The sequence below is a fragment of the Chelonoidis abingdonii genome, chromosome 4 (genome assembly GCF_003597395.2).
Source record: "Chelonoidis abingdonii isolate Lonesome George chromosome 4, CheloAbing_2.0, whole genome shotgun sequence".
Lineage (NCBI taxonomy): Eukaryota > Metazoa > Chordata > Testudines > Testudinidae > Chelonoidis > Chelonoidis abingdonii.
Window position 1 is genome coordinate 8,782,634 of NC_133772.1, and position 15,877 is coordinate 8,798,510.

General features: G+C 37.8%; 1 protein-coding gene across 4 annotated transcripts in view; it reads left to right on the forward strand.

The window, feature by feature from the left end:
* Window positions 1-13,995, forward strand: part of TRIM33 (tripartite motif containing 33) — a 54,173-nt gene extending 40,178 nt beyond the window's left edge. For 2 of the 4 annotated variants that reach the window (XM_075064817.1, XM_032766636.2), the window contains 8 exons: window positions 2,144-2,207; window positions 2,620-2,779; window positions 3,651-3,997; window positions 4,402-4,525; window positions 5,482-5,556; window positions 6,251-6,403; window positions 8,767-8,817; window positions 8,901-13,995. In XM_075064817.1, the coding sequence (XP_074920918.1) occupies window positions 2,144-2,207; window positions 2,620-2,779; window positions 3,651-3,997; window positions 4,402-4,525; window positions 5,482-5,556; window positions 6,251-6,403; window positions 8,767-8,817; window positions 8,901-9,113 (1,187 nt within the window). In that variant the 3' untranslated portion in view covers window positions 9,114-13,995. Of the gene's footprint in view, window positions 1-2,143; window positions 2,208-2,619; window positions 2,780-3,650; window positions 3,998-4,401; window positions 4,542-5,481; window positions 5,557-6,250; window positions 6,404-8,766; window positions 8,818-8,900 lie in introns of those variants that run through there. The other 2 variants (XM_075064818.1, XM_032766635.2) reach the window with 2 other exon arrangements.
* The last annotated feature ends 1,882 nt before the right edge of the window (window positions 13,996-15,877 follow it).

The window sequence follows — 15,877 nt, forward strand, 5'->3', positions numbered from 1 at the left end:
CCTAGGGAGGTGGTGGAATCTCCTTCCTTAGAGGTTTTTAAGAACAGGCTTGACAAAGCCTTGGCTGGGATGATTTAGTTGGGGATTGATCCTCCTTTGAGCAGGAATTGGACTAGATGGCCTCCTGAGGTCACTTCCAGTCCTGATATTCTATGACTTGCGAAGCTCCAAGTCCATTCCAGGTTTTGTGAAGGGAATTTACTGAATTTCATTACATACCCCACTTACGGAGAGATCCAGAGTTATGTAAGGAGTTTGCTATTTGTGCAGTTCTTTTAGATGTACATATAATTGTGAACAAAGCTTTTGTTCTGCATCTGAACAAATTATATTACCGAAATCACCTAACATTCCATAATGCAAATGGCCATTTCAGAAATCCAGGACACAAGAAAAACTGGTTTCAGCAATTCTATACAGGTCTTTTCATATTTAGGTCTTTCCCTGCAGTCCTCCAAGTTTACTTGGTCTGAATTGGGAGTTAGTGTATGCTTACAGTATAAATGAATTTTCTCTAAGCTTACATGCAAAACGCATGCCGTAGGTGTGCCTTTCTGCTGACTTTATTTGTAATAGCCAACAATCCAGCTGTGTTAAAACAGATGAGTAGAAAGTTGGTCTTGAAACATGGGTTGAAAATAAGACTAGAAACTTAAAACACAAGTGACAACTTTTGTTCAGAGACTTACATATATTTGCAACAGACGTTGGTGGCAATGACCAGATTAGGATAATTCATAGATAAAAATAAGAGGCATTTAGATCAAGAATATGGCTCTTTTATATTTGCATTAAATTAAGTAGTCACTGGGATTCTAAATGAAAAGGGAATTGATACAGAATCTGGCATGTTTGCATTAGTTTATCAGATCTGCATTTCTGTGTTTGAGCCAATGACTAAACTAGCAGTGGTTCTCAACCAGGGATATATGTACCCCTGGGAGTACACAGAGGTCTTCCAGGAGGTACATCAGCTCATCTAGATATCTATCTAAAGTAACTCCTCACTTAACATCATCCCAGTTAATGTTGTTTGGTTGTTACGTCGCTGATCTATTAGAGAACATACTCATTTAAAGTTGCGCAGTGTTTGCTTATAATGTTGTTTGGCCATGGGGCCTTGGAACCAGCGTGGGCCGGCAGCCGCCCATCAGCTCTGTTCCCCACACACCCCCAGCAGCTCCTGTCCAGCAGCGGCCCTGCAGATCAGCAACTCCCCCTTCCCTCCCTGCAGCAATCAGCTGTTTCACGGTGTTAGGAAGCTGGGTGGGGTGGAGGAGAGCGCGAGGATGCAGCGTGCTGGGTGGGAAGGGGCTTGCGGGAAGGGGTGGAGTGGAGGCAGACCTGGGGCAGAGCCAGGGTTTGAGCACCCCCTTCCCCCTCCCCCCCCCCAGCACTTTGGAAAGAACAGCAATAGGAGTAGCCAGACGATCCACCCTCTTTCACCATCTGACTGCACCACATCAACCAAACTTCACAATCATCATTGCTGAGTACAGTATTAAATTGCTTGTTTAAAATTATTTAGAACTTTTATTGCATATGTATATAATGTCTTTTGTCTGGCAAAAAACATTTCGCTGGAACTAACCCTCCTATTTACATTAATTCTTATGGAGAAATTGGATTCGTTTAACATCATTTCAAGAACATAACTACAACATTAAGTGAGGAGTTACTGTGGTTTTACAACAGGCTACATAAAATGCACTAGGGAAGTCGATACAATTTCATAAAATTTCATACAGACAATGACTTGTTTATACTGCTTTATATACTATACACTGAAATGTAAATACAATGTTTACATTCCAATTGATCTATTTTATAATTACATGGTAAAAATAAGAGTAAGCAATTTTTCAGTAGTAGTGTGCTGTGACACTTTTTTTGTTTTTTTAACGTTTGATTTTTGTAAGCAAGTAGTTTTTTAAGTGAGATGAAGCTTGGGGTACACAAGACAAATCAGACTGCTGAAAGGGGTACAGTAGTCTGGAAAAGTTGAGAGCCAGTGGATTAAAGGATCACTGACATGCATGAATCACTGGCTTATTCCATTTAGCATCACTTTCATTTATGTTGTAGAATACTAGTTGCATGTAACCTGCTGTAGATGTTTATGAAAAGTGTTATACTTTTTCAGGGTTATCCAATTCCCACACCCCAGTGAGGCCACCCAGCACCTCCAGCACAGGCAGCAGAGGCAGGTGAGTACATTCTTAATTAACAATGTGTGGCTGAAAAATCAAATGTAAAGAACATGTTAAAATTTAAACTAAAATCAACAGCAAGTCACTATTAGCTACAGTTATAACTATGACCTCTTAATTGAAGAGTGAATGCATATAGGAAAATAATTATTGAAAAATTGTGTTGCCAGATGTCTGTCCTTATATTTTGTAAAATGTGGGCGTCATGAGAAAATTCACAGTAATAGCTTTGGCTTTGAAATGGCTAAATTGTTTTAAACATGGAAATGTAGGACTGGAAGGCACTTTGAGAGGTCAAGTCCATCCTGCGATGAAGAGGCAGGACCAAGTAAATCTAGATCATCCCTGACAACTGTTTTGTCAGTTACAATTGCAACTAAGCTTTCCATGTATTCTTGTGTCTTTCTAGCTGTGGTTCATCAGGCAGAACTGCTGAGAAGACTGGCATTAACTTCAAGTCTGACCATGTGAAAGTCAAGCAAGAGCCAGGGACAGAGGAAGAGATATGCAATTTCTCAGGAGCAGTGAAGCAAGAGAAAACAGAGGATGGCAGGAGGAGTGCTTGCATGGTAAAGTTGCTTTGTGAATTGCATGTTACCCTGTCCCCAACAGCATCTTTAAGAATTTGGAAATCCATAAATGGTGCCTAATAGCCCTGGAGACAGAAGGGCAAGATAGCAACCCTTAGTAATGTCCCTGAACTCTGTTCTGTGTGGGCCAGTTCAAGAGTTGAGAGGGCATTTCAGTTTCCTTGATACCTCTGCTGAAACGGCAGCTAACGCTGCCAGCTGCACTGATGGGTTTAGTGACGTGGACATCAGTCTACTGGCAAAAAGACTAGGATCCCCACTTGTTTGATACATGCCCCCATACAGACATCAGATTGTAGCTGTTTTGTTCACTACTGAGCTGGGCTGGATTTGACCTGTCATTTGTGAAACGCGTCCGTCCTATCCCACCAAGTTTTACGTATATTGCGGTTGGGTAATACAGCAGTGAAAACTGTATTGTAGAAACAAATTGGAGCTTAATCTCAAATTGGCACCTTACTTAGGACTTGATTCTGTCCTTTGGTGTACGTGCTGAACAGCTGATGTGTCGAGCCAGAGGCAGGCTAGTCTCCCAGCTGGTGCTGTCTTTGGGATCTCAGTAAAACTACCATCAAGGGTTTAGTATGTTCACTGTTTTTAATCTCTAGGTGGTAAAAGCTTCTGATAATTCACTGGCATGTTCTCTCAAGATCAATCTATTGAATGTTTGTAACTCTACTAAAGTCCTATGCAATTTATGCCAATGCCAATATTTGTTTGTTTTTTTGGGAAGCATTTTAATTTGGAGTGCTAGTAAGCAGCAGATGGTCTCTGATTCCCAGCATATGAGGAAAGATGAATTTGTAAAACTGATCTCTTTCCAGATTTTCATGCAGTAATTTTATTTCAGCTTAGCAGCCCTGAGAGCAGCTTGACACCACCTCTCTCCACTAATTTGCATCTGGAAAGCGAGTTGGAAGCATTAGGAAGTCTTGAAAATCATGTAAAAACTGAACCAACAGATTTAAGTGAAAGTTGCAAACAGTCTGGACATAGTCTTGTAAATGGGAAATCGCCAGTGCGAAGTCTAATGCATCGGTCAGCTAGAGTTGGCGGAGAAGGCAACAACAAAGAGGATGATCCCAATGAAGACTGGTGTGCTGTATGCCAAAATGGAGGCGATCTGTTATGTTGTGAAAAGTGCCCAAAAGTATTTCACCTCACTTGTCATGTACCAACACTTCTCAGCTTTCCAAGGTACCAGAAATTAAAATAATTTTACTGGTGCCCAAAAAGAGCTTTGTGGGCTTATTCACACAGTGAAACTCAGGATCTGGAACCTCAATGCCCAGGAATAGCATAAAAACTTCCCTGCCATGTATATTGCCTTCACTCTTAGAATTTATTTTGCTTTATAGTTAATTCTTTGCGGATTCTGTCAATGTCAGTATTTTCCAGTGATTTTTAAAGTGGTGCACAGAGTGTTTAGTGCATTCATGATTAACGCTTACACCATGATAAATTCTACACATATGAGGAGTCTTTAATGAGGTACAGCTTTACTTCTGAAAGGCATAGATGCTATAGAAATATCATAGTAGTTGCTTAGTAGACATAATCTCTGGTGGATTCCTGGACTAATTGTGTCTCTTCCTATGTAGTGGGGAGTGGATATGTACGTTCTGCAGAGATCTAAGCAAACCTGAAGTAGAATATGATTGTGACAATTTGCAACATAGTAAGAAGGGGAAAACTGCACAAGGCTTAAGTCCTGTGGACCAAAGGGTATGTGTCAAATACTGTAGGTATCTGCATCTAAAAACTCATCTTTGACTTAACTGATTGTTATTGGTCATCCTTGTATTATAGCTGTACTTGCCCAGTAGGTTAAATATATTTTATTAGCTGTGTGCTCACAGAAATTTTAATTCACATTTAAAAGTTAACTTTATTTCCTACAAGTTTTTAATTGGAAGCTGTTTTGTGGATTTAACATGGATGTTTTAAGCTACCTACATAACACTATATAAATTTGATGCCTTAAATTCACGGGGAGAGGTGCTGATAGGTATTTCTAAGAGCATATGTATGGCAAAATGTCTTGTGTGTCAGAATGATTTCTAGCTTTATATATGGAGAATCTATAAGGTGTGTTGAATCAGCAGTCAGAATAGTCTTAGAACTTCTTCACCATGAAAATTCTTAAGAGGAACTTACTAACAAACTGAAATTAAGGAAATGTTTGAGGGAAAATATTGAAAACAATTATTTGAATGGAATTTCAGATTGTTTAATTCTGGATTTATGAAAAAATACGTCAGACCTAAGTGTTGTCCAATTGCATTTAACAGTATGAATAGTAACAGTGTCACTGAACATCTACTAGTTGCTTTGATCTAATTTGGTTATTTAATGTATTGGCTTGTTCTGCAACTTTTGTTTTATTAACCCCAGCTTCCCTTTGGGGAAAGGAAAGCCAGAAATGGAGTCAAGAGCTTTTATATTAAGTATATTGTGCTAGCCAAAGTAAAGGCACTCTTTTTCCTTCTCCAACAATATGCACTCTATAAATGTTACCTTTTACACTCTTACAATGAATGAAGAGGCTTCTAGGCTTGAAGGACTTAATTTCCTACTAGTGAGATTATGTAATCTGAACCTATTTACATTAGTTAAGTACCAACTTTTAGACTGAGGATTAAAAAGGGATATTCACTTGAAGTTTTTTGTTCCTTTGCAAGAAATGTGAACGTCTCCTGCTTTACCTATATTGCCATGAGCTGAGCATTGAATTCCAAGAGCCAGTCCCAGCCTCGGTGAGTGTCCTGCTGCATGAAACTATGGAAAAAATAAAATGTCGTCAATGTCACCGAAAGGCCACCATCGTGACAAATTTTTGTTTTTTGGAATGAGTTGCTTGTTCTTGCCATATTTGTCATTGAGACCTTAAAAACCAGTCTGAAGTAAAACCAGTCTGAAAATTTCACTGATCTTACCTAGCATGGTACTTCTGAACCATTAAACCTCTTACTTAAAAAAATCCTTTCCAATAGCAATAACTGAATGGACTGGAGAGGATTAGGGATATCTTATCAAATGCAAAATATTTTACCATTATGCTTATCAAGAGGCTTTAAAAGAAACTGTCAGCAATTTGAATTAAACCAAAAATCTGATCTGCTTGACAGTCTTGTATGTTAAGATGTAAAACAAGTGATTTTAATTATTCTAGAAAAGACAGTGATGGTCTAATATAATCTTTATACACAGGTTTCTTTCCCAAATACTAATTATCAGCACTAAAATATAACAAAATATGTTGTGTTAATAAAACCTCTGATTGCCCTCTTTCCTCCCCCCATAAACTGAGGTAGTTGCTTCTGATTGTTCCCTCGTGCACATTTTTGATACTCTGATAAGTAGATTTAATTCTGTTCCTTTTGTGAGGTATAAAAATTGCATATCTATCTTTTTTGGTGGTTTGTGATTAGATGTACACTTTCTTCACAGATACCAAACTACTATAAAATTATAAAGAAACCAATGGATTTATCTACCGTAAAAAAGAAGCTGCAAAAGAAACATTCTCAGCACTACCAAACTCCTGATGATTTTGTGGCAGATGTCCGGCTGATCTTCAAGAACTGTGAAAGGTTTAATGAAGTATGTTAACTTCCAAACTGTAAACATTTTTTGGATTGAGATTTATTTAGGCCTGATTCCACAGCTACCTCACACAAAACTCCAACTTGCAGTCTGTGGGAGTTCCATGTGTGGAGCAGATGCAGAGTCGGGCCCTTTATAAGTAAATATAAACCAATTGATGACAAATCTGGCCTTTGGTTTTTGTTAGAATAGGCTATAAAGTGCACTGAAGGAAAACTTTTACATGTGTTTGTGGGAAGTCATGAACTCTGCAATAGCTGTACTTATGGATTAAATTCATGGTGTGGGGGAGCAGTTATTTGATAAGGCCTTCTGGCTGGCCCATCTTGACTGGATTGTGGCTGTTGCTGAGAACTGCGGTGTGGCGTAAATTGGGTAGCCCCCCAAAATATTCCAAATTACGTCAAAATGGAGTATACTATTATTGCTTATCAATATTATGCCATAAACTTGTACTGATGCACTTTTTTCCTTATCTAGAGAGAACCCCTAGTGGTTGTCTCTCTCTTTCTGAGCTCCCAGAGTTGGGCTTTCATAACTGTAAGCAGAGCCCCAAAAGTCTTTCTATTAGTCCCCAAAAGATCTGGCAGTTCTCTCTTCTGGCTAATAGGTGTCTAGTGTGTCACAGAAGCAGACATTAAATTGGTAGCCCACACTGGGATGTTAAACTTTTCTGGGGAATGTGGATAGATGCGCTAGCAGCTGTGGGACGTTTGCTCACCAGTTACTGAAGAACTTGCTCACATGAAGAGCTGAAGAGTGTGATCCCTAGTGGGGAGGTACCACTTAAGGTGGTGTAGAGTACAGCAGTAATAAAGTGGAACAAAGAAAAGGAAAACTTAATCTGAATGTCACAGAAAAGTCCTTGATGCTGAGCCCCTGGAATATGGAATAGTCCTGGAGAGAAGTGGGGGGAATGACCATCTCTGGGACACTTAAAGCAAGATCACATTAAGGCCTGCAGAATGTACTGTAAGGAGTGATCTTGCATGGGCCCTAGTGATGGTGAAATGACCTTGATAGTTCTCAATGTGTAACTTTAGTTTTCCGATGTTTAAACAGCATTTCTGTCCTCTGCACAGAGAGAGGTCCTTTGGAGCAAACAAACCTATGTTTAAAACTGACTGAGCCTCACGTAAAATATTGGAATAATGAAAATAACCATTAAAAACAAGTTTTAGAATGAGGCACATGTGCACAATAGACTTAGACACAAGCACATGGGACTTGACCTCTTTATAACCATCTGTCAGGTGGAGGTTAATGGGGAATATGGAAAAAGTGCATCTCTCAAAGCTGTTTGATCTAGAGAGTGAATGAAGCCTCCGCTCTGGAGGAAACCACTTCTGCTGCTCTTAAGAAGTATAGTGTAACTATGGCAAGAGTAGCAGGCAGCTCCAGGGAACAGTGCTTCTTTAAAAGGACTCTTCAGACTTAGCTGTTTGGAGTCTCAAGTACTGACTCTTACTCTGGAAGCTGAGGTGGTCCAACCACTCATGACTATGGATACAATTTTGTCACAGTAAAATTATGCATAATTCACAGCACGGTCACAAGTTAAAAAAAGAGAGAATTTCATGCTATGATCATAGCCAACTTGTGGACCCTCCTCCTGTGCATTAACAGTTTTAGTTCACACTGATCTAGTCCTCTTTGAAACAGAACTAGATCAAAGCAAACTAACCAACTTTTAATGCAGGGCAGCTGGGTCCACATGCCAGCTAATGAACTTTTCTTTAATCTAGTCTCTTTCAAGGAGGACTAGATCACAGTGAACTAATGAACTGTTAATGTGTGGCAACAGGGTCTATATAAATGTCAAAATCTACAGTCCCGTAACAGTGGTGACCATCATGACCTCAATCAGATCCTTACTCATGACACAGGTTCAAATACAGTTCCTGCATTTTTATAACTTGACACATGAAGGTAATCAAAGTGGAAATGGATCCTGCAAGAACACACTGTCATTTCTTTTATAGACAGGATTTATACAGGAGCTCTTCTGTTATGATTGAAACATAGAACACTCACTTTCCATGATAACATTCTGGGCAACTGAGTTTGATAATAAAGGAACTTTGTCATAAGCGTTTATTATAATGTGTTTTAACTTGACTGGGAGCAGCTGCTTATACGATAGTTTCATATCTTGCCAAAGGTTCATGAACCATAGATTTTTGAACCAGCCTTATAAAAGAGGGTGACCTATACGACACTGAATTTTAGAACTCTACTTATCTGGTCATAACAATCTGTTTTTCCTGTTATGGCTAACTTTAGTCATCGAACCCTATGCAATCTCATAACTTTAGAAAGGATTATAATTTCATTTTTTTTGACTCTGGTATCCTTTTTAGATGATGAAAGTTGTTCAAGTTTATGCAGAAACACAAGAGATTAATTTGAAGGTAAGCGTTTCAGACCACGCACACTTGGTGAAGGGATGTGCATTACCAACAGGTGAATATTCCTTTTTTCTTTTTATTTGCAGGCTGATTCAGAAGTAGCACAGGCAGGGAAGGCAGTTGCATTGTACTTTGAAGATAAACTTACAGAGATCTACCCAGACAGGACCTTCCAGCCTTTGCCTGAATTTGAGCAGGAAGAGGATGATGGTGAAATAACTGAGGACTCCGATGAAGATTTTATACAGCCACGTAGAAAACGTCTAAAATCAGATGAAAGACCAGTGCATATAAAGTAATCTGATTATATGGACTTAAACCTATTGTAAAAACTGTTATTTAAGTGTTCCTGGAATATCATCATGCCTTCAGTGGTCATTTTGAAGAAGCTGATAGCTTTTAGACAGTATTAGATTACAAAAAATGTGTACAGAAACATTCTTGTCAAAGGGGGAAAGTTTGGTTGTAATTTTTTGTGGGGTTGGATTATTTGGAATTCCCTTTTCTTTTCTCGAGGACACTCTCGGCATGCTCTCACAGTTAGACGTGGGTGAATGTTGATAAAGATGCAGAGTTGATGTAGGATGCTCCTTGTACAGATAAGTGGACTGTCATACTGCCTAGTGAACTTTTCTGCAAGACTGGACCAATACAGCACCTGTATATCACTTTCACAATGGACTGTCGTCTAAACTGTAAGAAACTTCTCTAAAACATCCCCTCTTGTGTGAACTTACATGTGAATTGCATCATTGCTTTTATCACCTTCTCATTTAAGTGATGTTGTGAGTAACTGATCTTCTGTGTTAATTCAAATATCCAGAGTCTGCTTTCTTTACAACGTTTTATGTATAGAAACATTACAAATGATCATTAAACTGTTCTAAATTGGCAAGTGCAGGAGTGTGAGTTCTTAATACATGCAGGAATAGGCCTGGCTGCAATGAATGCTTTTCAGTAGGATTCATGCATATTTATTAATGGAGTCCTATACACAGAACACTTAAATGCATTTCTTGTTGGAATTCTTAGGATTTTATTCTCTCTTCCAAATCCCTCTGCAGAGGCAGATAGCGCCAATATTAGTTATATAATTTTCTATACTTGTACATTTAGACTGAGAAGATAACTGGTGATTTTCCAGTCTTCCTTAATATCAGTTTCCTATAGACCACTATTGGCAAACAATAACCTGACTACCAAATGTGTAAAATTTTCTGTATTCACTTTCTTATTTGTAAATAGTGGATTGAAATTTTTTGCAGCTCAGCAACATTTGCTGAGCTGTTTTTAAGCTTATATGTATTCTTACTAATGTTCCTATCAAGAACAGATTTGTAATATATGCTGTCTTTCTAACATTGCATTCATATTGAGGTTCTATCTAATTTTATTAGAGAGCCACTCAGAACTTTCTTCAGAAGCAGCTTATGAAATACCTAGAAAGATTAGAATAAACCTGTTGGAATTGGGTTACTTATCCAGCCACAAAATGGAGCACTTGCACGGACCAGGATTTGAAATTTTGAGTGATTTCTGGTTGAATTCTGAAAATAGATCAGTCCCTATCCAAACTCTGTATAAAGTAGGCACCTCTACTTACACCTTCCCATTGAAAACTGCCTTGATTGCAGCATTTGTGGGTAGACATACCCGTGCAATGAACTGGTTAAACTTCCTCTACTGGCCTGATCTGCAAGGATTGGCACTAAGAAATGTAATTTTTAGCCTTTGTACAGATGCATCTTTTGTTAGAATAAGATGAAACAGTCCTGTGTGTGACCACAGACCAGATCAGGGTGACCAGAATGTAAATTGCCATGAAATTTTGCTTAAATACAGCAGATCTGTGGCAAATGAATTATTTTTGGCATAAGCGATTCATATGACAGACATTGCATGTAAAGAAAAATTTAACTTAACCATAAAGTAGAGGTAAATATTTTTAGCAAAAAATGTATTGAATCAAAATGATGCTCTAAAAAATTCTTTATGCAAAACACTTAGGATTAATTTTCTGTCTCCATAGGAAAAAATAAATTCACATGTGACTAAATCCTTTCTAAAATATTAGAAGGGATTTGAAGGCATTTACAGCTTTGTCTTACTTCCTTAGGTTACCTTAGATATTACACTTGAACAAAATTGTTGGATCCTTTTGTTTTATTTTGTTCAAATGGTAACATTTTTCTCAAAGGATTTTGCCCCCTTAAATGGAGTAATTATAAACCATTTATATTTGAATACAAAAAGTAGTTATCCAGCTTCTTTAAAAATGTACATATGTACATTCATGTAGTGACATTTTGTTAAATCTTTGAGTGTCAGAAGAGAAGGATGGGAAGTGTGCGTAGGAAATTCTAACCTTTTGGGTAAGATTAGATCACTTAATGACTACACTCATCACCTGCTTGTTGTGCAGTTTCTAGTTTATCTCAGAAAAACTTTTCAATTTGAAAAGGAATATTCGCTATTAATTTAACAGTGGGAAATGAGATTTCGTGGATTGTCTTCAGTATGTGTTGCTAGTTTTTATGGCATTTAAACACTACATTCTGCAGATGTCTTAACATTTTGAAATAACCTCTCGGACACTTTTAGATTTGTTCTCTATATAAACAGGTAGACTCACTATAAGGAATTTTGTTAAACTTTAAAGTAGCCTGTATTCCATTAGTTCCATCTACAAACCACAGTTACTGACATTGTGCTTTGATCCTGGTCAGTTTCAAGTTTTATTCTTGCACGTTATCCAGTAAACTTTAAAAAGTTGGTTTTTCCTTTCATCTCTGCAGATGACCATAAAGATTATTGCTTTTGATTATATGAAATTTTGAACTGTTGGCAAGAAATCTTAAGTTTTCTTAACTTGTGTACAACAAATTAATGAGAACAGTCTAATCAAGTAAATGAGAACGAAGAACAATTCAATCAAGTACATATTTTTCATTTTCTTTCCCTTTTGGTACTCCAAATATTCTAAGTCAGAGTAACTTTTTGGAATTAGCTAGGTTCCATTCATAAAGGATGCTGACGGATATATAAGCTGCATTAACCGGCTTCTTCCCTTAGACTGTGATAATTAATTTTATCCTACAGCTGTTCAGAGTTCACTCAGCCAAAACGTATTTGTGCTGGGTTGCATATATTTTACTTAATACAAAATTAATCAATTTGCTATTAACATCTGGAACGTTCAGAGCAGCTTGTTTGGCAGTTGATGGGTACTGAAGGATGTGTGTGCAATAGATGCAAATAAAAGTTGTGAGCTACATTGGAATTTAGAACATGCCTTACATTAAGGATAAGCCTTGGGGTGCACTGTGCATGCATCATAGTTTATCTGTACAGTTGCAATGTTCTAATGTGATAGCAAGAGGATATTTTGGCATGTGATGTAACTATATGCTCTGATCTTTAAATGCTCCTGTAAAAAGATCATTTGCATCTCACCTTTTGTTGTAAATGGTTCTGAGGTTTAAGTTAATCCAAAGAAGTAAAAGGTAACTTGCTTTTGAAACAGGAGTGAAAAGTGTGTACAGTGTGCTAATTGTGGACTTCTCAATTACCTCAGCAGGTATCCTGCCATGTAATTACTAATGATTAGTGTTAATTTAACCAGCTACATAGGTTCAGGTCTCTTATTTAACTGTGCCCTGGAATTAAATCGCCTACCATATAATGTTAAGGCTGAGTTACTGTCCAAAAATGATGTTCCTCTAACTTTTAAAAGTAGAAATGCTCTGTTAAGTGTAGATAGCTTGTTTCTTGTGAAATGTCAATATTAATATTATGAGGTATGGCACTGATGTTATGTCATCATACTCAACACTGGATCAGTGAAATGTTTTATAAACATTTCTGCAAGCTACCAGAATTGATATTTTTAAAATTAACCCAAACTTTCCATTCTGTTGTATAACCTAGTTTATTAGCTGATCCTATTTAAGCTTAGGTAATGGCAACAGTGTTTTAAAGTTGCGTGTATGATGTACTGGATGTAGGCTATTTTTCTTGTTTTCTTATTCTCTTCCTTGGAAAAAGCAATAAAACTGCTTTGTCTGTTGCCTATTAGCATAACAGGAATCCTTTCCTTTGGATAGTGGTTTTATAGGAAAGTTTGTATGCATATCACCAAGTCTAGCTTCTAAAACAGTGTGCAGGAGTTACTGACAATGTAGTGTGGCATTTTATTTTAAAAATTGGGGAAAGTTACATATTTTTTTAAAAAGTAGGTGTTTGAGTAAATAATGGAGGTACTTTTAAAAAATGTATATGCCACAGTTTACATGGACATATTTCAGACTAAACGTATACGTTGTAACTTCAGATATGGTAATTTCTTTTACTTGGTCAAAATGCACGTACAGTAACACTTCCATCTTAATTCCTTGTGTTTCCCTACTCGGGTTCTCCTTTATATGCTTTTTAATGTATCTGAATCAAAATAGTTTTCAAAAATTGCAGTTAATTTGGATATCTTTATTGTAACTGAACTATTAAATGTATGAAATGCAGTTTTGCCCTTTTCTATTGAATGATCTTTACAACTGAAGGCTGCCTTCTTTAAAATTAACTGAATTTATACAAGGAAAGGTACTAAAAGAATTTTGTAAGTCTGCTTATTATAGCATTCACTCTAGAGTGTGACCTAAATTTAAAGGAATAAAAAAATAAAATGCATGTCTGGTAATGGTCTGCAAATGTGAAAATTTCTTGAGTTCAAAACATCCTGAAATATGTATATAGCTTATAAAGATTTGTGCAATTGCAAGCCTGTTTTAATTTTATATGTAAGCATACTCACAGAAGGGTTAAATTCACTGCAATCTCAATAATTTCTTGTTTCCAGCAATTAAACTGGTATTTTTTGCACATAGTTAACTTTGCTCGTCCTTCAGTATGATTCTTCAAAAAGTGCTGTTTCTGTGGTATTGTATTATCTGAATAATCAAATTTAACAGTTTCTGATTGTTCTGTTCCTGTGTTTTTTGCTGGTGTGTAATAAAGGCAACTTTTTTCTTTCATGGTTATTTAATACACTAGCTGCCTGTAAATATTTCTTGTTAAATGCTCTGGAATGTGGTGTAGAAGTTCTACTAGATCAGTTTAAAGCATTGTTTGAAGACCACTTTTGTTTTGGTTATTTCTATTAAATTAGAAAAATGAAGAATTTTTCAATTTGAGTTTCTCTTTTGCACATCTGAGCTAGACCTTTAGAGGGCACAAATGTATTTTGATGAGTCATTTTCACGATAGTGGGAAACAGTAAATACTTAGAACAGAAGTTTTGTACAAATAAAAGTAAATTCCATTGTTGGGGAAGACTATCGAAGAAGAGAGCAGTATTTGGAGCATGAGCTAGAACGGGACAAGGTGTAAAGCGTGTTCCTAGCATGATTTCTTTGTCTATTGGTCCTTGTTTCTCTCTCTCTCCTTTGACTTTGCTGTTGCCACATCTCTTTCCATCATGGTTTGTGTGTTTACTCATTTTAAAATGGAACTAAATTGGATAGTACCAGAAGGTGCATTCTTGGCTTGCCCAATGCTTGTTTTGGAGAGGGCAGTCTCCAAATGGTGGCTAAACAGTAGGAACAGTTATCTAGAACTTAGTTCTGGTGAGTGTGAGGGAAGGAGGTTGCATGGCTTTGAAAATTCTTCCTCTTGGACTTTAGAGGCTCTCATGTTTGAGTGCTATCTGCATGAGCACTTGTAGAAAAGTGTCTTACATGTGTGCACATACATACAACACCAGGAACACTTCAGCATGGGTAATAGCTGCCTGGTCATGACGGTGGTTGAGCCAGATAGTTTGGCTGCTATACCTTGTAGTCAGCTCCATCCTATTTGTGGAAGAAAGGTCTTGGAAAGAGAAGAATTGTTTGTTGTCATCCCAGGTATGACCACAGGCCTTGTCACATGCAGAACTACCGTAAATGCAAAACCACTCCTACTTAGGTATGCTCTATTCAACCACAGCTGTTAGTTTTAAGCAAGAATTAATTCTGGTAAGTCCTGTGGTTTTGGGTTCTGCAGGAGGTCAGGCGATCACAACGGTCCCTTCTGGCCTTAAAATCTAGGATGGGGAAACAGTTGGGAAAGCCAAGTTCTCCATACGTAACACACCATTGCTCCTGCGCATGCATGCACACACACCAAAGCCCCAATGACTGTCTCCTGTGGGTGGGCGGGATGGAAAGAGATTGATTTCTTCAAGTGCTTGGGTGGTGACTAGGTACCATGCAAGCACCTAGATAGATGCTGCATCTCTAGCACTAAGCAGTGTTAACTTAAGATTTTGCTGAAATATGAGGTGTTCCTTCTTGCAAACACATCCATTGAAAATCTGTGCTCTCAGCTGAGCACTGTCCACCAACACATCTATCTGTTGTGGGCTGTAGTAGAAAGATGGGTGGATCTGAAAGCAAACTGTTCTTCTGGGTGAGAGTATTTTGCTGCCAGCTCTAGCATTTGTCTTTATAGAGATGACATTTGTGTCCACCGTGATTCTCCATTCTCACAAATGCATCTAGAAAGGTTTCCAGTGCTGCGCATTTTGAGATGCTGGCTCTGTAATCTACCACTAGTCATAGAACTGTGGGGTTAGAAGGGACCGCAAAGGTCATTTAGCCTAGCCTCCTACCAAGATGCAGTATTTGTTGAGTCTACCCCAGTGGTTCTCAGAGAGGGGTATACATACACCTGGAGTACACAGATGTCTTCCAAGGGGGTACATCAATTCATCTAGATATTTTCCTAGTTTTACAACAGGCTACACTGGGGGGGAAGGATAGCTCAGTGGTTTGAGCATTGGCCTGCTAAACCCAGGGTTGTGAGTTCAGTCTTTGAGGGGGCCATTTAGGGAACTGGGATAAAAATCTGTCTGGGGATTGGTCCTGCTTTGAGCAGGGGGTTGGAATAGATGACCTCCTGAGGTCCCTTCCAACCTGAATCTTCTATGATTACATAAAAAGCACTAGTGAAGTCAGTAAAATTTCATACAACTTGTTTATACTGCTTTATATATTATACACTGAAATCTAAGTACAGTATTTATATTCCA